The sequence below is a fragment of the Pipra filicauda genome, unplaced genomic scaffold (genome assembly GCF_003945595.2).
Source record: "Pipra filicauda isolate LSUMZ 115617 unplaced genomic scaffold, ASM394559v2 scaffold1_size10287979_pilon, whole genome shotgun sequence".
Taxonomy (NCBI): domain Eukaryota; kingdom Metazoa; phylum Chordata; class Aves; order Passeriformes; family Pipridae; genus Pipra; species Pipra filicauda.
In genome coordinates this window covers 5080978-5103317 of record NW_024104310.1, presented here as the reverse complement: position 1 = coordinate 5103317, position 22340 = coordinate 5080978, and the positions used below count along the sequence as shown (strand labels likewise).

Below are 22340 nucleotides of genomic sequence, written 5' to 3'. Positions count from 1 at the left end.
AATGGGAGACTCCCCATGTCTGGAACTTAACACCTTCTAAGGACCCTCCTCTGTGCCAGTCCAAGCTGTCCAAAACCATCCTCAGCCTCTCTGGAAAATCTGCCAAGGGCACCCTTTGTCAAAGGTGTTATTCAGGTTCTCAGCAAAATGTTCTTGGGAACCAACAAGTACCTGATGCTTATTTTGCAGAAGTGGCTACAGGAGAGTCAGTGGCAAGAGCTAGAGACAAATGAGCTCTGCTTCACAAAGTGCCCTTCATCACGTAGAATCAGGTCCCTAATTGGTCTCACAGACACTTCTGAGAGGGGAATTGTGCTGCTGTGTTGGCAAGTGCTGTGTGGTCCTTCTGTTATTTTGATTCACGGAACAGATATTTAAGTAACTTCTTTTCTTCATCTCTCTGTAAAGGGAACCACAGGATTTGAAGCACAAATTGATAAGTGCTTGGAACTAGCAGAATACCTATACAATAAAATAAAGAACAGAGAAGGGTATGAAATGGTGTTTGATGGAAAGGTATGTATTGCAGCTTCTTTTCTCAGTTGGTCAACGCTGTTTGCCTTGGTTACCTATTGGGATGCTACCAACAGGTCAAATCAAACAGCATGAGACAGAAAGCAGGGACCCTTGTAACAAAACATGTTGTTGTGCCAATACCTCTCTTCCTCATGGGATCCAGGGACAAGGAAGTTGAGGCAGCTGTGCATGAATGTTCAGTCTGCTCAGTTTAACCCTGCTGAAACTAAACACTGGTATCTCATCCTAACACAGCATACACACACACAATTAGAACCAGCTCCTATGTAATAAAAACAAGTTGTAGTTTCCTAATAGCAGGGTCTCTTAGGAGTGGGGGTTACAGTGCCCCACACAGCTCCAGAAGTACAGTTGTGCAAAGTGGTTTTATCAGCATCCTCAGGTGGGCAGTTGCAGGGGACCTGGGTTAACATGGGGTGGTCTGCACTGTGATCCCTGCTGTGATGTGGTGTGGCACAGCAGGGCAGGGTCTAGTGTTGTTTGGGAGCCCAGCTGGCTCATGGGGCAGAAGTTGCACCTGTGTAGAGTGCAAATGTCTCTATTTCTGTGGAGGGAGTCCAGCTGAGATTGGACCCCTGGATGCCAGGTGTTCAGCTGGAACACAGCGCCCAGGGCAAGGCAGTGCAGCCTGGGTTGGGTGGCCATACCTCTGAACGGCACCAGACTGACTGTCTGGTGTTTGACCATCGCTTTGTGGACAACCCTCTCCAGCTGTGGTGGCAGGGGACAGGCCTGGTAGAGACCCCTGTTATAAAGTTAAGTGGTGTTTTGCCTTAAAGAGAACAAGGTTAAACATCACTATGTTTCTTCAGAGATTACAAGCTCATACCCAAGCATGCCACTATGGAATTTATTTTCCCCACCTCACGCATCATCACTGAATTTGGTCCACTGGGTCTGATGATGAGTAAAGGAACTGGCAGCAGTAGGAGTTGCTGTAACTCACCCATTCAGCATCCAGCAAAGATGAACATAGTAAAGCAGGCAACTGTTGGGATATTGCAGAAATACACAAAATGTCAACTAGTTCTTACTTTATACCTTTCTCCTTTCTCTCATAGTCATTAAATGAGATAAGACACTGTGGTGCATGCATATTAATATAGCAGCTAGCTGAATCAAATTGAGAATAAATTTCATTCAATGTAAGAAAATCTTAAACTGTCTTATGCACCACCTGTGACTCCTGTTTACGGAATCAGATTCTATATTATTCTGTCATCTAATAAAAGTAAATGACACGGTCTTCACCTCTAAATTATCTGTAATAGACTCTTGCTTTAGCTACATGAGCCCTCCAGTCCCTGGAGGGGACAGGATCTGCAAAATCTAGACGCTTCTCAGAAAGGCATAAATATATTTGCCCAGCTGGATGATGTGTTTCTGCGTCAGATGCGATCTGACACCCTGAGAATAAATTGCTTAAAATTATCTTTTCTGCATTAATAATGATGATGACTCTCAGTGGACCACAATAATGAAAATCATTGACTGCTGTCACAGTATGATGTATGAGTGGGAAGGAAGGCATGAACTTAATTGCAATTGAGATATTACGAGCATTTCTTACGGTGTAAACCATTATTATTCTGTGTTTAGCCTCAGCACACAAATGTCTGCTTCTGGTACTTACCTCCCAGCTTGCGTGGTATGGAAGACAGTGAAGAAAGAACGAGCCGCCTGATGAAGGTAAGCAGTGTCCTCCGGGATATCACTCAGGGAACAGTGAAACCCTATCAGGCAGGCAGTCCCCAAAATGATCTCTGGGGCACGGTCACCTCATGATGTTCTGGCAAATGACACCTCCATGATTATTTTACTGCAGGTTAGTGTGGCACCACCTTGCTCTGGTCCCCAAGTTTGTATTCCTTAGGTTTGCCTGATCTCTAGAGCATTTATTTCCTCCATGTGTATTTACTGAAATTACTGTGAACTGCAATCACTAAACCCAGCAAGTGCAGGAGAAGTTCAATAATACTACAGCACTTTGGCATATGAAAAGAAGATGGTAAACGACTGTAACCATGTTTTGAACACTACAAAAAACAGCAATATTGAGAAAGTTAGCAGAGGGAAATTTCCCCAGTGATTTTATGAGCAGGACAAAGAAACAGGATAAACCCAGTGTCTTTTCAATGAGATATTTGTTCCTTAGTGGGGGTTAATGTTTTTATCGATATTGAATGTGATTTCATTTCAACTGTTTCTTGTAGCTCTTCGTATTTTTTAAAAAAAGAAAACATACTCTGTTTTAGTAATAATGAGGATGAGGATGATAATGAAAATAATTATAATAATTACAATAATAATAATCATCATCACCCTCTGCGTTTTGTTACTCTGCAGGTGGCACCAGTGATAAAAGCCAGGATGATGGAGTACGGCACAACCATGGTGAGTTATCAGCCCCTGGGAGACAAAGCAAACTTCTTCCGGATGGTCATCTCAAACCCTGCGGCAACTCACCAAGACATTGATTTCCTGATTGATGAAATAGAACGCCTGGGACAAGATTTATAATAACTGGGTGTGAAAGTCTGTTCCTGGACCTCTAAGTAGACAATTAAGTTGTCACAAACTGTGCGAATGTATCTGTAGTTTGTTCCAAAGTAAATCTATTTCTATATTGTGGCGTTGGAGTAGAGTACAGTTTAAAATCAAGAAACATGGCTCCTTTAAAGTCCTTTCCTGAGTTTTAAAATGCCTCCTTAATAATTAGCTGCACAAAAAGCTGCATTGATACAAATAAGAAAGAACAGAAGATACTTAAATATTATCCCAAGTTTTAACACAGTGATTTCTTTAAATTAAAAAGCAATTGGACTGAATGATGCCAAAGTTGCCCAAAATTATGACAAAATCAAATTGGAAGAAGCAGGCGGCAGGGGTGGTGAGATGCAGAATATACATACTGTATGTTTGAAAGTGAAAGGATTTTGCCTTTTTCGTAGTATTAGAACAGAATTTCTAATTTACCTATAGCAACATTTCAAATGTATTTAAATAGGTATAGTTTTACAAAAGGAAATATATATATATATAAAAAATCCTATTTTGTAAACTATATATTTTTATTTTATATGGGTTATAAAACTGCAAGGACAGAAGCTGAAAATTCACTAGGATTCTTTTTCTTTTAATGGAGGTGCCTCAAATATTTATTAGTGCTTATTTTAAAATATAAACCCACATAATAAATTCTTTCTCCATGTCATATGGATTGTACATCTCCAGGATTGATTACTGAAAAACCTCAAGAGTACTGCAGCTCTTACAACCACTTAATAAGATCAATTATAGTGCAACAATAGGATGCTATTATTCCTAATTATGTTTCCCACTTGGCCTAAGCAGACGCACAATCTGTATACAGTGCTAACCAAGACTGAAATAAGGTTGTATTTAGATGGTTTCTGTTTCTGTGTTTAAAAAGCCTATTAAAAAAAAAGTCACATGTCTAAATAAATGCTTATCTCAAAAGTATTTTTGCTATGCACAGTCCAAAAACTACATGGAAAATTTTAATTTTCTGAAATTCTTACTAAAAAAATAGCATACAACCTCACAGCTACATTAAGAAGGTAAAGACTTCTTACAGATGTACAGGTCTGTAAGACAAGGCCTAAATTAAATATGACTGTAATCTGAGTGACAGGGATGAGATCTAAGTAACAAACTATTTTGTCAAAGGATTTTCACAGTGCTGGACTCCATCCTTGTCTACAGCAGCTTTTGAAGTTGCACAAAAATTGAGATAAGGCTATATCTACCAAAAAACAGCCACACAGATCCTCACAACCTTTTTAGAAGCATAACTCTTGTAGAATTCATTTGCTGCATCATTCCTTAACACTAGAGGTGTCTCTGGCATGGAAACTGAAATTTTTCCTTTTTCCCCCCAATGTCTGGAAGTGTTGGTAAGAGTTCTGCGGCTTAGGCCTGTCTACTTATAACCCTACTAAAGTTTTGGTTTTAACTTTGCCTAAACAGCCAACTTGTGTTTGTAAAGCAATATTGTTTTGCTGTCTTTAAAATACTTGAAACAAAAAAAGAAGTGCAATGTGGTTTTAATTTCATCTAAAATAGATAAATGGAGTATTGATTCAATGTAATATGATGAGGACATAAAGAGGAAATAAATTGTGTCTGTAATTGTGTTGCCTTTATTATATTGATAGTACTGTTTTGTCACCTCAGATTGAGGCTGTGCACTTTAGATTTAACTGTACAATGTTGCAAATCAACATGTGTTGCTGTATAAGCTTGTACAATATATTATTGATATGTTACTATTTGTGTAGTAGTAGTATTGACTCTTGATATTGTAAGAACTGCATTCACACCCGTCCCTCTACTATATCTTTGCTTGGTGTTAACCTCTCCGTGTTAGCTTTTGGGCAGGCCTTTCACCTCACTTCAGTGAACTTCCATTGCTACCTGCGATGCATAATGTTGCAAGTCAAGCTATAGAGGAGATACCAATTCTATCAGGAAGGCCTTCAATGTGACCTTTGCTAAACATGTCAAAATCAGCAGACCAATCACTGAAATACTGAGTAGAGCAGCAAATTATATTCTTTTTTCTTGCTGGGAAAAAGGCAAGCAAAGAACTTGTGAAGTAAAAATAGAACAGGGACAATGATGAAGGTGATCAGTAGCCTGGTTACATCTTGCATGTGCAATTCCGTTTTAAAGTGCTAAGTGCAAACAATGTATTTATTACATGTATGTGCCAATCCAAGATTTACATTTGGTGTTCCAGGAGAACCAGCATTTTTTTTTTTACACATTACTGTACTTATTGCAGCCAGGAAAGAGCGGCGTAGCAATCTGTTCTTGTGTTTGACCAAAGTATCTTATTTGTGGTGTTGATCTAAATCCAAATAAAAGTGTAAAATGTGACTCTGGGTCTTTTCATTAGCAACACTGATGGGCACTCTGAGAGTTTATCACTTGTGCCATTACAGAGCAAGGCCCCAATAAAGGGAATGTTTAATTGCAACTTTCTATGTCTCCTGCTGGATTTTTTCATTATGAGATGTGTTCTGTTAACTACTGTAACATAAAAATACAAATTCCATCACCAGACCCTTTGTGAGGCAATACTCAGCACCACCATACCAGGGTAAATCTGCCATCTGGTATTCCTTAACTTATCTTTACAAGACAGATTTAGTTGCTTTTTTCTCCTCAGGGTCAATTTTTTTATGTTTTGTTTTGTCTTTTCATTACACAAGTACTTATCCCTAAATTAACCATGAACTCAAATCAGCCTTCAGCACAGCAGGGAAAGCAGTCAGGGCACTTGCCAGGACAGCCCAGACTATACAATGGCAACAATTTAAAAGGGCCATGAAGTGAAAAAGACAACCAATACAAAAACTAAGATTTTAATAGTGATGTCTCCCCTGGCCCAGGGCCTTCTTCCTTCAAAATCTGTCACCCGTCTGCTCTATTTTCCTTCCACCCTCTGAAGTGTTGCCCAGTGTGATGCCAGCAGCAGAGAAAGAAAACCAAACTATGCTGTCAAAGCAGCAGCAGTCAGAAAGCTTTTGCCTGAAATGGAATTTTTTTTTGTATCATTTCTTTATAGGAGAATTTGAGATTAACACCTGTGCTGAGTCCCTGCACAGCTGGGAGATCTGTATGGAAATACAGAGAGGGAGAACATGTGGGAATGTTACTGTCCTTACCTCGATGAAGCTCTTCATTTGGCACTGGTAGAGGGAGCCTTTTGGAGCACTATGCTCACAGGAGTGTGTGAGCTTGGGCTTTGCTCTAAACCCATTCCCCCCAAGAGCCGCATGGAGCCTCCCTGAGAGACAGTGGGCTGGAAAAGATTTGTCCAACTCTGTTTAGCAGAGAATCCTGTCTGCACTTAAGACAGGCAGAGAGAGAGGTGTGAACATCAGCACATGATTTTGAAGTCCATACCTGTAAAGAACAGCAAGACTATCTGTAGAAGTGATTGATTTGCTTGACACTGAGTAGTTAACAGCCGGTGCAGGGTTAATATAGAAAAAACAGTGTAGGTGGGCTCTCCTGCAGCTTCTGCAAATCCTCAGCCCAGGATCCATGTTGATCAGAGCATGAGAGGGGCTGAAGGGGAGATAAAAAGCTGAAGTTCTCAGCCCAGCTGGTCTGACAAAACAAGATGGACCACACAAAACATGGCTGACATGGTGATTGGGTCTAAGTGATTTTAGCACCTCATGAATGCTGCTTGCTCTTCTGCCAGTGTCCTCTAGGAGGGACCCAGAGAGAATCCCTCATCTATCCTGAAGACCACAGCTCCAAGTAAGGCAGGTTTAAGTATCAAGTTAGTTGTAATGAACGTGTTCCAGCATGGTTAAGGAAGGAACAAAGCAAGACAGAGCTCAAGAAAACCTGTATCTTTTATCTGACTCAGCCAGGCTAACTGCCAAGTAGAAAATCATTCTAGATAGAAAGTGAGCTCCACAGAAAGACACAGAACACTGTCTTTAATATGTTAATGTCTTGGACTTACAGTGACTGAACCATTGACTTTATACATGACCAACCTAACTAAAGGGAGTAATTCAGCCATTAAGGGAAAGCCAAGTGCTGCAGCTGGAAGAATTACAGCCCTGACTTTGCTCTTCACTGACAAGACAGAATGTCTGCAGGTTGTGGCACTGTTCGTTATGGCACTATAGGATGCAGGTGTATGGATTTTACACCGTACTTTGGAGTAAGACATTGGGTCTGAGATTAGACTCAGAAGAAAAGGAATACTCTTTTTTATTAGAATAAAAGCCTTGCTGCTGAAATTCTCACTTCACAAAGAAAGATGAAAAAAAATCAGCTCTGTAAGTTCATATTGCATGAACAGAGCAAAGGCTGTTTTCTCCAGGCACGGAAAAGTCACAAGCCAAGCAAGGATGGAAACCTCCAGTTCTACCACTACTCTGCAACGGCTGCCCCTGTGCACGTTCTCACTCCAGCTGATGCCTGATGCTGAGAATCCCAAAGGCATTCAGAGACTTAACTTCCACGATGTGAACCCACATTGCTTAATCCCAGTCCTTTAGTAACTTTCAGCCTGTGACCTCTAATCCCCTATGGATAATTTCACAGAGGTCTTTGGCAAATAATCAGGAATGCAACTTCAGTGTACTGCTCTGCAGTATGTGAAATTTCTAAAGGAGTCCTCATATTCCATAGAAAGATTTTAGATGCTTATGACTCAAAAGTCTTGAAAACCACACAACTAGGCAACCTTTCTTTCCAAAACACTTCATTTGGCATGTAAGATTTATTTTAACTATTTAGCTGCAGAAAGATATGTTCTGCACAACAAGCATTAAATTAACATGCAGGACAGGGAACGTAAGAGTACCTATACTTAATTTGCCCCATTACCCTAGAAACTTTTATCATTTTATATAATCCTGTATCAGTAAATTTCCACTTTCTCCCACTTCTACACTCTCTGCATGACGGACTTCTATTTTCCTACCCATCCTCCTCTGTCCTGGTAATGAAAGCAGTTCTGGAAGAAAGAACAGATGTTTGGGACTTGATGTAAACATATTTTTGTTGCTCTGAGAAACTAAAAAGAAATGGCTTATGATAAAATAGTTAGCTGCAGACCGCAGCTTTTTAAAGACAGTCTATAAAGAGTGATCAGGCAGTGTGGTTGGCGACTGCACACACACTGGGACTGCCCAGCAGAGCTTCCCAGGTGCTCCTGTGCTGAGAGGCAATGCCCACCATGGGAAGTGACTCCACAATAGTCCTTGCCAAACAGCTACACCAGCTAATTTCCCGGTTCAGATGAACCACTGCTGTGTGTATTGGCATTGGCAGCCCGTGAAAGCCCAAACCTGGTAGCAGTAAAAGCTGTAATACTGTCAGCTCCAGATCTAAAAGCATTGAAGAGACTTGGTGCACAGGACTTCAACTCATATGAGGATTTTTTTCTTTCACCAATGTTTCCTTCTGATCAGAAGAGACTGTGGAAATAAAATATGAAGCTTCCAGGCAATTCTCTGTTTGGATTCAGCTTTCAATGAACTTGACTTTGGAACATAGGGAGTTCAGAGCTGCTGTTTCCTTTCGTGAATTCCCAGATGCATGACCTCCACCAGCATGTTTGATAAAACCTCCTGGCTGCAGAAAGCTCAAAGAAACCAGGACAACAGCTCTGCACAGTGCCTGCAGAGAAGATTCCTGGAGATTGGACCAATAAAGCTGTCCTTCCTCGGGGAGGTGGGATACTGCACTTTCCTTCTGCAGCAAACACCAGATCCCATCTAGGAGAACACATCTTGATGAGTTATGAATCTGCATCCCTTATCCTATGGCTATTTGCTCTTGCACCAGCAGTTTGGGTTGCTACTCCAGATAAGTCTGTCTATATTAAATTTGGGAGATTGAGAATTAAGCTGTATTAATAGTGATACTAATGAGAGTTGGCAAGCAGGATATTAATAAAATGCAGAGTTCCTTAGGTAAGCCCCTACTACTCAGTGAAATTCGTGACAGTTCTGAATGAAATTTTTAGACCGCAAGATTATCAGTGTTATTTTCTTTAATAACTTCGGATAAAAATAGAATTGTTTCCTGTTTTAAGTCTACAGACCCCATAAGCTACCTCAGGAATTCATATCCAACAGGCAAATGATAAATGGTAGGGTTATGATATAGTATAAGTGCCTCCATATCTCACTCTGTCCTTTTACCTTCAACACAAATGAGCTGTGATACTGCTTACTACAAAAGTGTTTTCCCCTCTTAAACAAACCGAGATCTGTCTATTTACATCTCACATTTACTAAAATTTCAATGGATGTCAGTAGTTGAAAGAAATAATCACATTAAAGTGAAATACAAAATACAAATGATTAATGGTTGTGCTCAAAATTGTCAGTTGATATGTTCACTTTACTTAGGGCCTTGTTTGTGCATATTACAGTTCATTTTACACTGATTCATTTCTCCCTTTGCCATTTCTCTTAATTCACAGTGTCATGTTTTTATGAGCTGGTGTTGTAGAAAAATCTACAAGCAGATCATGTGTTGTTGACATGACACTAGCAACCCAAGAGGTATGCAGAGATCACCTCACCCCTTTGCCATTGGTTCTGAAACAGCCCACTTTTTATTTACTGCTATGATAGACTTTGTCTTCCATAGATGACAATTGGCAATCATTTTTGTCCTTTTCTTCAGCTAGTTCAGCTACAGTCATTATGAAAAAAGAGATAAAAATAATCGAACTCAAAAAACCTTCCAGTGATTGGAGCTGATTGCAGATGCCTCAATTGCAATGCAGCTGAAATTACTCATGTATTACAGTGCTTGAAAGCAATTTTCTTGCAGTAACTCTTAAATAAATTGTAGCTATTGATCACTAGCCTTCATATTTTCTGCACAGAAAGCCTCCTCTTTGTTTACATTGTAGGCAGTCCCGCTTGCTCCCAGGCTTGTTTTTAGAGTGAACCAACTAAACCACTTCTAGAGGAAACTGGACACATTTGACAGGATAGGTCGCCACAGAGTCTGATCCAAGCAGACAGCACAGATACAGACTGCACCAAGGTTGACTTCTGCATCACACAGGACGTTGCAATTTAGAAAATACTCTTGCTCTCTCTCAGGTACACAAAAAAATACGCTGGTGTCATGCATAGAGACATTTTGCAGACTGCAGCAGAGTCTCTCAGAACTCATAGAATCATACAATCGCTTTGGTTGAAAAAGACCCTGAAGATCACTTAGTCCTACTGTTAACCTAACACTGCCAAGGTCACCACTAAACCATGACCCTAAGTGCCATATTTACACCACTGTTGACTGTGTTGTCCATCATCCTTTGCTGTATTACTACACTGAACATGAACTAACTCAAAGCTGACTCTCATGAAGGATTGCCACAGGAAGAGTAACAAACAGCAGACAAAATAGGCTGAAGATCAAGAAAGGTTCTCCTCTCTTGTTCAGTGTTTTGTCGTTGAGACGTTAAAAAATGACACTGTGAGGTCTCAGATCCAAACTCTGATTTTGTCTAATGAGATCTGAATCCACACCACCACACTGCAATAAAGTGATTGTTGGTGTGTATAGGGGCAAGAAATGCTCTCAAATCCCTTCTGTGGACATGTAGTCTGGGTGAAGCTGTGACAGGGTTGGTACAGAAGTGGTTAATAAATGTGTCCAGAGAGTTTTTTGTAGGTGGCACAGAGAATGGCTCTGCATAAGTCTGTCCCAGACTTGATTTTGTTCAACTTCTCACTAACGACTCAGACAGTGAAATACAGACTATGCCTATCAAGTGCCTAGATGGTGCGGTGCAAGGATGGGCAGAAGTCTGGGAAGAACAGGGGAAGGGCAACAGCTGAATTCAAATCAATCTTGACAACCTGGAAAAATAGTCTGAAAAAATAGGTTAAAGTTCAGTAAACGCAAGTGAAGGGTGTTACTTCAAGCAGGACTGTGGTGGGTAGACCTGGGCTGGACACTAGGTGCCCATCTATCACTGCCCTCCTCAGCAGTGCAGGGATAAGAAAATATAAAAAAGGCTCATGGGTTTAGATAAAGATGGGGACAGATCACTCACCAGTTACCTTCATGGGCAAAACAGACTCACCTTGGGGAAATTATCTTAATTTATTACCAATCAAATCAGAGCTGGATAATGACAAAATAAATCTAAATCTTAATACACCTTCTCTCACCCCTCCTTTCTTCCTGGGCTTAACTTCACCCCAGATTTTCTCTACCTACGCCCCTGCAGTAGCACAGGAGGATGGGGAACTTTGGTCAGTTCATCACACATTGTCTCTGCCATTCCTTCCTCCTCAGGGGGTTAACTTTTCACACTCTTCCACTGCTCCAGTATGGGGTTGCACCCACAGGAGACAGTTGTCCATGAACTTCTCCAGCATGAGTCCTTCCCACACACTACATTTCTTCATTAACTGCTCCGATGTGGGTCCCTTCCATGAGGTGCAGTCCTTCAGGAATAGACTGCTCCAGAGTGGGTGTCCCACAGTCACAGGTCCTGCCAGGAGCCTGATCCAGTGTAGGTTTCCCACAGGGTCAGAGCCTCCTTTGGTTGCATCCTCCTGCTCTGGAATGGAGTTCTTCAGGGGCTGCAGATGGATCTCTGCTCCACTGTGGACCTCCATGGGCTGCAAAGGCACAGCCTTCTTCACCGTGGTCTTCACCGTGGGCTGCAGGGAAATCTCTATTTGGCGCCTGGAGTTCCTCTCCCACCTCCTTCTTCACTGACTTCGGTATTGGCAGAGTTCTTGCTCTCACATATTCTCATTCCTCTCTCCACTGCTGTTTTTCCCCTTCGTAAATATGTTATCCCAGAGGCTCTACCACCATCACTGACGGACTTGGCCTTGGACAGCAGTGGGTCCATCTTAAAGCCAGCTGATATTGGCTCTGCCAGACGTGGAGGAAGCTTCTGGTTATCTTCTCACAGAAGCCACCCCTGTAGCCCCCTGCTACCAAAACCTTGCCACTAACCACAGTCACAGACTGAAGGTGCGTTATGTAACAGCCTTTCAAAGAAGGGTCTCAATTACTGCTGAAAAATGTTTTACCAGTGAGAACAATTACGTAGTCAGTTTGGAATATATGAGTGGGAAAATGGCTTACACTACAGACTGAGTCATCCCTCGGATCTAGTCACCGGAGATGATTGGTGCAGCCTCCATGAGGACATAATACTCAGTTTTAGGCATCACACTTCCAGGAAGACATTAAAAAGACAGCAATAATTATTAGCAATCTAAAAACATACAATCTTCAAGGAAATACTAAAAGTTGAACTGTCTGTGTAAAAACATGTAAAAAATTATGATGAAAGTCCAGTAATATCTAGAATTTTGCTATAGAGAGGAAGAGATTTTTTTTCCTGTGGTCATGAAGGCTCAGACAAGAAATAATGTCTTCAAACTCCAGCAGAAAAGATTCAATTCAATATTACAAATAGCTTCCAGTGATAAAGGTAATAAAACCTCAAAACAGATTACCTTGGAAGACCATGGGATGCTTGAAATCTTCAGAACAGAATGGATGAATGTTAAGCAAGAAACAGCTGATCCCACTTTGAGCAGAGGGACGGACCAGGGACCCTCCTTAAGTCCCTCTTGCTGTATTTTTCTGTGCCTCAAGGCAACAGCCCTGGGTTAATCTGTGACTACCTGTAACTGCTTTCAGTGACTCTTTTCAAGAGCATGTCAGTGCTGTGGACCAGCATGAAGTTAATTTCTAGGAAATCCAGTGCAGAAAGAAAGCTGTAGAGATCTCAGGCAATCAGTGTCATAACAGATGTAATAAACTGTACTGATTTCCCTCCTTCAGCAAAGGCCTTCTGACCTGCCAGGTCCCCAGACTGCTGCTACCCTGATTTAACCATGCAGTTGGTTGTCTCCTAAATCATTAACTATTCCAAAATGCAGATGAAAATTCCTAAAAAAAAAAAAAAAATTCTTAAATCTAAATACCATGAGATAGGCCAGAACCAGAAATCTGGATTACACTTGTGACTGAGTTTTGAAGGTTACAAGGAAGAGAGAGAGAAGGGGGTGACTTTGGTGGAGGAGCAGCCCAAGTGCTCATCTTGACTCCATAAAACAAGGACTAGGGAAACAAACTCAGTCTTCTGCATTCCTTTCAAATTTATCCTTTTTTTTTGCCTGTATATTCTCACCACATTATGCACTGGCTCATTAATCATTTTTTTATATAGATGTTACAAGATTTTAAGTAGATAAAACAGGTCATAGAGCTGGCTGTGCCTTCAGGGCATGGGGAGGGAGAAGGGAAGAATGGGTGCAAGACCAAGGTAGCTGGACAGCTGGTTACTATTTCCCTTGGGTTCAGAGAAATGGGACAGGTACTGATGCTGCATCACGGGACAGTCCTGGTCTAGTCTTGGATGAAATACAGAAGCCAAGTCTGGCTTTGGTGGCTCTTACCAGTCATCTTTCCAGCTGGGTGATTTTGGATTATCTCTCACCCTGACTTGCCTTTAAAATTAACCCCACACACTGGTGAATAAGTGATAAAATATCCCTGTAGCCTTAGTTACTGACAGATAGGTGTTGAAGGAAGGTGCCCGTAAATCTTGCTCCTCTACACCCACACAAGTTGAGTTTGATCAAGCCCTGCTCGAGTCTGTGATAAAATTCCCACAGATTGCAAATGGACTTGGACTGAGTTTATGAGTGACATAATTTAAAGGATGTCCTGGCTGCCTGAACTAATGTCCATCTGTTTCAATGCCATTTCAACACCTAAAAAATCGGCTGATCCTGTGGGCTAGGCACAGACTGACAGGCAAATGCCAGATGGAAACCTGGGCTGTCACTGCTGCTGCAAAGCAGCTCTTCAGATGTGGCCATTTCTCAGGGACCCTACCCCAGAGCAGTGCTCATGCATCCACTCTTCACCTTCCAGTCAAGTGGTTTCCCAAGCAGAGGGGTCTCTTTAGGGTCAGCTGGAGTGGGTGGAAGCAGCTGATTGCCCATCCTCATGTCATCCTGCCAGGTCCTCATGCCCCGTGGCAGGCAGTGGACAGTGTGTTTTTCTGCTTTCTAGACAGAGAAGGTGCTGCCAAGACGTTACAAATGTCTACAGGACTGAAAAAAAAAGGGTTCCTGACCTGCATATATTTTTTGAAGTAAATATTCAATTTGTATACATGAGGGAATTAAAAGATGCACCATAAACTGAGTAACGGCTACTATATTCTGGCAGTCCAAATAAGAAAGCCTATTTACCTCAAAAAATGAGGAGGAAAAAATTAAGAAATAAAAATGAAGAGACTTGGAATAGGAATAATGCTTTTTCAGTTCAAGAGACAGGTAAGAGAAAGCTTTTCTAAAAATCTATTCAAGTTGTACTGAAATGAATTTGTATTGAGGAAACAAAAACTATATATGTGTCGCTCCACAATTTAATGTCTGGTCAACCAAATTATGTCAAATCTAATGTTATGCTTTCTTTGGGAATTACTTAGTCTATTAAACTTGATATTTTTTAATACAAGTAAGGTTTTCAAAAGAAACTCTAATTCCAAAATTAATGTCACATCTTCAGCTTAGCAATGCAGAAATTACATATCTCAAACATGCCTAGACTGTAACCACACTTCTGTCCAGCATAGCTAGGAGATCGATCAAAGCTCGTTTGACCCAAGTTACAATTGGAGCCCACATGGCCCATTTCTTCTCCCATACTTCGCTTCATTTCTAGCAGAGTTCTTTTTTCCCACATATTTGCCTCCCCGGCTATGGGGAGGGATCTTGCAGTCCAGCTGCTAGATGAAACCCCAGCCTTGCAGCAGTCAGCAGTAAAACTCTCATCTACCAGATCACAGGATTTCACTGATGTCCTTGCAGTGTTCTGAACTTGATGGGTTTTTCTTCATGAAAAGGAAGATGTTCCTGGACTAGGTAGTGGGTGTTTTCTACATCACATAGAAGGTCTTCCTCTCACAAGAAGACCTCCAGAGAGTGGTAGGTTTGACTGCTTAATAGAAACCAGAATTTGACAGGGGAAGGGACAGAAAGCTGCTACAAGCATCAGGCATCAATAACACAGAGCTCCACTGTCCTAGAAGACTTGAAGGATTTACCTAACACATTGGTACCCATGCAGGAGGGGCACTAAATGTGCCATCATTTAGAAGATGGATTTCTTTGTTAGTCTTTCCTGTCATTTCTCTGTATTTCAGTCATATTTGGAAGACCTTACAGTTTTTGTGCTGGTGACTCATTTAGCAACATGAAATGTTTTGTTTTATTCTCATCTTCAATATCATCATTTTTAAAAGAGAGAAGTTGATGCAGGACTGTGCAATCAAATTGTTACATTTGTAAACAGACTAATAATACATTGGTAGCAGATGGGATATGCTCTACCCTTCATTGCTAGCTATCTGGAGAAAACTGTTGATAAAATTAAACACCATTTTATATATGATTACAGTGATTCCTATTTTTTTCCTAGTCATATACTTTCATCTAAGCATTTTAATGACCAACATTTATAAATTCATTAAGTAAAACTGTTCCTTTCGTCTTGTTTTCTTGTTTCTAATGCATAAATACGTCTCTCCTCAGTACCTCATTTTCTTGTATTTTTTCCTCTGATGTTTATACTTATATCATGCTTTGTCTTCATCCAAATTTTACTGCCATATGTCTATAAAGATAATGTTTTTATCAATGATGCACACAACAGAGGTGAATAACAACGTGGAATTAAACCTAGTAAGCTGTTAATATAAGACACTTTAGTTGCACTTTCTGCCCAGAAACATTTACTTTTCTGTAGAGGGTATTTTACATAATGTAGCTTAAAAAAGAAAAACTCAAAGCATAGGTACATGGAGTGGTTTGGGGAAAAGTGAGTCAGAGAGATTATGGCAGGGCATGAAGTCAAGCTTTCACATTTTAGGAATTAATTGGCTGCTAAGAAGGAGTGGCTGAAGCGTAGGAGGAAAGTTAATTTTAGTGGGCACCAACAAAGAGCAGAGGGATTCCTGATGCTTTTATTTCTCAATCCTGCTCCAGTAAAAATTAAGCCTGTGAAAAGGCTTTTTAGAAGTCAAGGCAAGCTGATGTGAGGATGCTGTGCTGAAAAGATGATGTCTGCTTTCAGGCTCACCACCTCCAGCCGAGACTTCTGCTGCAAGTAGCACATGAAGTGAAGTGGGGCTGGGCTGCAGCCCATCTGAGCATCCTGGCACACCAGAGAGCTGGCTGTTGGGGTAATTCTTTCTCTAGATCAAGCAAGTGTATGTCAGAAGATGATGTTAAAATAAAGAGTTGCAAGTATTGGAGATACTTCAAAGCTAACCCCAGTTACTACAACTCGTCTAATGTGGTTGGTGGCTGAAATCCTGACCACGCCGAAGTCAGAGATAGAAGTGCTGTAAACTCCAGAAGTCCCCACATCCCAGTGGCCATCTCTGCTGCTTGCTGCCACCAAAGCTGATTGGGTTTGGTGGTGGGTTTTTGCATCCTGACAAGCCGCAGAGACAGAGGGGGCTGCATTTTGGCAGTGGGTAAGACAGTATCCTCCACAGATCCTGGACTTCTCAAGAGGACAGGCTTGACACAGGTTGACAATTAGGTCTCTTTAGAACTAAACCATAAAGCCACCCTGACCACACACAGAGGAGAGAAATCACCCGAGGCTGTAAAATTAACTGCTTCCTACCTGCTGCCCCAAGGCAGAGTGATGGGCAGAAACTTGCAGGAATGAACAGATTGGAGGTCCATCCCCTAGGGCTAGGGGTAAGAGAGAACTGCCAGTCACCCTACAAAAAGATGGATGCTGATTTACTCCACAAGGAAGGCAGAGAGAAAGAAATTAAACTGTGTAAGTTTGTCCAGCTCCTGGACAGCACAGCAAGCCATTGCCCCTTATTCTGGGTGGACTGTAGTGTGGCAAAGTAATTCTTCACCAAAAATTAAACAAAGAGCTTGTGTTTCTGAATATGAGCAGAATGAATGAAAAGGCTTTAAAATACTTATAAAATGATGACTATATAATGTTTTAAAAAGCATTTGGAAAACTTAGTAAATAGAGTATACAGAAGCACTGCGCTACTATCTAAATAAATAGAAACTGGAGCATTCAAAGGAGAGTATGGGGTCCTGCCTGTATTTTTTGAAGCATTCTACAGACCCCTGTAACAGGGATTACATTCTCTGTTAATTCTGCAGGGAAATTAAGTCATTAATTCCTGCAAAATTCCATAACGCAAGGATAACAAAAGTGCTTTGAAAATATATCATGAATAGGTAACGGTTCTGCTCAGAGTCTAAGATATACATGCACAACAAATATATGGAATCAAGTATTTGTCAAAAGTAAATGAAAGTAAAGTAACTCTAGCAGGGTCAAGAGACATTGTCTTTCATTCACTATCCTAAGCTGATGTTTTCTTTTAGAAGAGCTTTAGGTGGAATGTGCCTGAGATGTTTTAAGCAGAAGGACAGGGATCAAGATAAGATTATCTAGGATGATGAAAACCTTGAAGTATACATTAGTCCATGTGCTTTTTTGTATAGAAAAAAGTGGATTATTCATGTAGGACCTATTGTTCAACAGGCATTAATGATTGTTAGCATTCACACAAACTCCATTAAGTCAGTTGCATTTCATGGCTAGTGACTGATCTGCTACTTTTCTATGTCTTTACAGAAATAACTTGAAAAATACTTAAAAGTATCCTATAGATTTCTTCCTCTTTATGAGCTGCTAAGACTACAAAGAAATCACTACATTTTTCTAAGCGTGAATTAAGAGAGAACAAGGATTTTTTGTCTAATGAAAGAGTTTTATATGTTCTTTGTCTAGCTGCTACTGTGAGAGTTGTAGTTTAAAAACAGAAATAAACACAGCTGTCTTCAGTCATAATGTTTAGTAAGCAAGTGGCATTACTACAAAGAGATGAAAAGGGGGGGGGGAAACGCCAAGACCTGTAGTTTTAACAACCTCTCAATTCTAAAATTCTGGAAAAAAGACCAAAAACATCTGGTTCAGTTTTTAAACAGTGGTTTTAAACTCATAGTTTTTTGTAAACCCAGTGAAGACAAGGATATTTGTGGAGTGATTATGAGTTAGTTTGCAGAATTCTATGAAAATTACAAGGATTTGGCTGCATATGTAGTTGTAAATGGAAACTATTTTGTTAGTATGATTCTAGTATGGGAAATTACTTTCTCAGACATATGCTTGTTATTTTTTAATAGATTTCAGTTTGTTTAATCTGCTTTGTAAACAAAACTATTGTGAAATGGTGCGAGAGAAATATTTCTTTTCAGATTCATGCCCTATTTTACAACATCCTCTACTGTATTTTTCTTCCTACATCTTATTTGGATAAAGTGCCAGAGGCAAAATCTGCTTGCTAAACTCAACACAGGAGTAATCATGTGGCCATCAGGGTATTCAGATGGACACTTATTAACCACAATTATCTAATGAGAATAAATACTCTGTGCATGTAATGGAAACCCACAGAAAATATGGTGGCACATTATGTATAGCAATTTGCTGGATAATGCTTAGTGTGTTAGGAGCACTCACCAATCCTCATTTTCTATCTGGTGCTTCGTAATCTTTAATATTCTTTTACAAATGGGAAGCAGTCTGCTTTCCTCACAGTACAAGTGGCTGTTTAAATGACATCAGTAACATACCCCAACTTACAGCAAAACACTGTTGATGCTTTTCCCAACTTTTCTTTGCCAAGCCCTAAAATGACAACACATTAAACATTAAATGAAGTGGGACATTCTAATATGCGGCATGAAATTGTCCAGCATTAACTCAGCTCACTAATTACTTCTGAGTATCCTGGAGCTTATTCTGAGTACTGCAGTATCTGTGGATGCTCTAGATGATGTTGTGGTCCAGGCTCAGGTGTGCATTTCCTCTCTCAGCCGGCACCACCACCAGCACTGTTGCCCATTTCAGGATACCACTCAGAGAAGCTATTTCTCCTCCCAAGAACAGGCTTTCCTGTTGAAACAAATGTTGATAATTTCAAAGCTATTAGGCAGTTACTGAAATCTGCCTGAAAAATGCCACATCAGCTAAAACACAGTGCAGTGACAGATGTGAAGCTCAAAACACCAGTTTGACAACTTTCTGAAAAGTCAGGCCCCACTCAGAGATGTATTGGAGGTTCAGTCCCTGGAGATCTGGGCAGAGACGTGGGTCAGTGAGCAAGAAAAGCAATATGTGAGAACAGCCAAAAGCTGGACCAAGGCCAGGCTGGACCATCTCACTCCTCCCTGGAATACAACCCTGCTGAGGTTGAAGTGCTGTGGGGTTTGAGCAGCCCTGTTGTCCCTGCCATGATGCAGCAGGGTATCACCTTGTTTTATCCTCTATGCTGAAGGTTTGGGTCCCTGTTTCCTGAGGATCACCTTGTGGAGGGATGAACTGCTACTGTGCACTTAAGAGGCCACAAGAGATTCAGCACAAAGTGAGACAGTTCTAGCGTCCATCACTTGTACCCATGGCAGGCTAGAAGGTATGTTTCCATCATATGTGCAATATAAAACCATGGGCACTCTGCCCCTGGCTCCTGAGTTACGATATTACTTCATTACAAATATTTTCCTAAGGGGCTTATCTTCTGTTTCTGCCTCTGAAATACCCCCTTTCATTACACATCTCTCTCAACCACTGTCTGACCCCTCCTTACAGTTTTACCCCTACTGTGATTCTCACTCACGTATCTTTCCTGCAAATCAATGTGACAAATTGCTGTGACTAGACATCAGCTTTTTTCCACTGAAAAAATTTACGCTTTTTTAGTTTCAATATTTTATTATTCTGTTTTAAACAATGGTCAAACCTCTACTTTCTACCCAAACCATGCAAAATTTATTTCTTGTGTTTCTTTGTTTCTTTTTTCCCTTGTATAGATCCTTAAAAGTGCTGGAGCTTGAATCCCATAGTAGTACATTTTCAGATTTTCAGTGTCTTTCCAGAAAGGTGTGATTAAAAATCGACAAAGGAATTGCTTTGCAGACTTCAGCATCTTCAGACTATTTTCTCCCACTAATTGCTGAAGCTGACCACTAAAGCCAGGTTTACTGTGTGATGGGCCATTTCAGTGTTTGAAAAAAAGACACTTAGAAAAATGCAGTGGCCGGCTTTACTGATTCATTCTGTCAGACCTATATAAAGTCACCCTAGCAATAAATTTAATGAGAATGGACTCAATATCTTTCTACTGATGTAAAAGGCTTGTATTCCCAGACAGAGAAAGAGACTTTGTTATAACACACTACTGGCAAGTGTCTGCTATTGTCTGTCATTTTCCTTCTCCAGACTCTGATTTTATTATCATATTGCTGTAATGAAAAGCACAAATCATCTGGACAGCAATGGCAAGCAGCTGTATCTCACTGCTGTGATGTCACCAAATGACTATATTTCAAGGTTTTGTCATTAAATAATTTTTGTGAAAAATACAGACTAGTTTGAAGGCTAGCATGCAAATAAACAGGAGCTGGCTACACGGGTTTCCTCTGAGTCATGTCACACAGATATTTCAGCCCTGTCTTTGCCTGTGCCCTTCAACCCTGACTGGCTGCAGCAGCTCCCTGTGCAGCAGCTCCCTATGCAGCCTTCTGTGATCCTCCACGAGGACCAGGGCCCAGGGCTTGGGATTTCCCCAAGGGAAAAATCAAACATTACAGCACAGCAGGGAAGGTTCTGTTTTCCCCGTAGCTTCACACGCTGTGAACAAGTGTTTCTTTGCTATTGCTCTATTCGTAATTCAATTACTTCGTGCATTAATCTCTCACCTGCGAGCAGGAAAATATGCTCTCTGAATTGCACACATTTATTATAACTTGTATGCAAAATTTCCACGGTAAAAATAGCCCTGTGATATTGTAGCTTTTTTTCAGGTTCGATACCCTCTTCTTGAAATTAAGAAGACACTGGACTGGAGCACTAATTCGGCATTGTTTCCACTTCCTGTTGATATTCAAATTGCATCCCAACAAACTAAGCCCACTCATGTGCTAAGAAACAGCTGTGAGAAAATCTTTTTTGGGTCTTTGTGTAAAATGTCACAGGATGGAGACCGAATCTGGAGAAACTGAGTGACCTAGCTTTAAAAGGCAGCCAAACTTATTAATGTCTTCAGATGAAACATTCCAGAAAGAGCTAGTGATTGAGCTATGTAACGTCATATCTGGAAAACTGACCCCAATTTCTGGTTACTGACCCTCATCTTACCTGCTACTGCTGCAGAAAGCTCAAGTAGCTGCGCAAAGGCAAGTGTGAACACACAGACTCTGCCAAAGGTAATGATACATTTCTACCAACAAAAAGAATTACGTGAGAAAAACCTGATGGGCTTTGTTTTGGAAAATTTTGCAAGTAATTGTTTCATTAAAAAAAATCAATCCAAAGCTATACAAAAAAGTCAAGGTGATTATTCACTGCGAATCCTTCCAAATTACACTATTATGAAAATGTTTAGGATGAGATTTTTCCTCTTCTAAGTTGTTATTGGTGCCTGTAAGAAGGACATTACTGCTTGTGTTCCTGTGCTACCTCAACAGCAAGATGGAGTCAGAGGGACACAAAGAAATTCTTTCCAGTGAAAAGAATGTAGGGCAAGAAATAATAAAAAAGGGCAATATAAAACACTCTATTTTCTCACTAGAAGGTGTATTAAGCTTATTTCAGGGTCTCTATGTGTCCACAAGGTAGGTACAAGCCTGACAGCAACAGCTGCTTGAACTATGCTTTCCTTCAAGGAGGTATCTTGGGTAATCATTGCAAAACTATATTGTTCTTATGGTTTATAATGCAAAAACCTCTCATAACCAGATACTTATGACATGGTAGGAAGTCTAAGTGGTGTTTTTTGTGAAAAAGTGACAGTTATATTTGCACATTTAATGGTTGTAAAACAATTAACAGTTGAAATCTGTGTATCTCAGAACGCCGGTATGACTCTCGATGTGTCAATAGGTAAACAGAAATACTACTTACATACTACTTACATACAAAAGTCAGACAGGATTCAGCACATACTCATGGAAACACTGCTCTGTCTTCTATTCAGGCATTCACAGTCAGAGATGGGGCAATCACATTTCATTCTCTCCTCTGCTTCAATGGATTTAACCTCATACCTCAAGGGAAAACACCTTACACTATAATATTTTTAGGTGCTTGTTGTTGGACCCTGCTTCTTTTATTTTTTTTTCCCTGAAAAAAATACGGGGGGTTTGAGTGAAAGGTGGTTAGTGGAGCTCACTCCAGAA

General features: G+C 40.6%; 1 protein-coding gene across 3 annotated transcripts in view; it reads left to right on the top strand.

Annotated features, from left to right (window-relative positions):
* GAD2 (glutamate decarboxylase 2) overlaps positions 1 to 5539 on the top strand; it is a 41634-nt gene extending 36095 nt beyond the window's left edge. For all 3 annotated transcript variants that reach the window (XM_027717366.2, XM_039380744.1, XM_039380743.1), the window contains 3 exons: positions 409 to 516; positions 2137 to 2226; positions 2884 to 5539. In XM_027717366.2, coding sequence (XP_027573167.1) covers positions 409 to 516; positions 2137 to 2226; positions 2884 to 3057 — 372 coding nt within the window. In that variant the 3' untranslated portion in view covers positions 3058 to 5539. The remainder of the gene's footprint in view (positions 1 to 408; positions 517 to 2136; positions 2227 to 2883) is intronic.
* The last annotated feature ends 16801 nt before the right edge of the window (positions 5540 to 22340 follow it).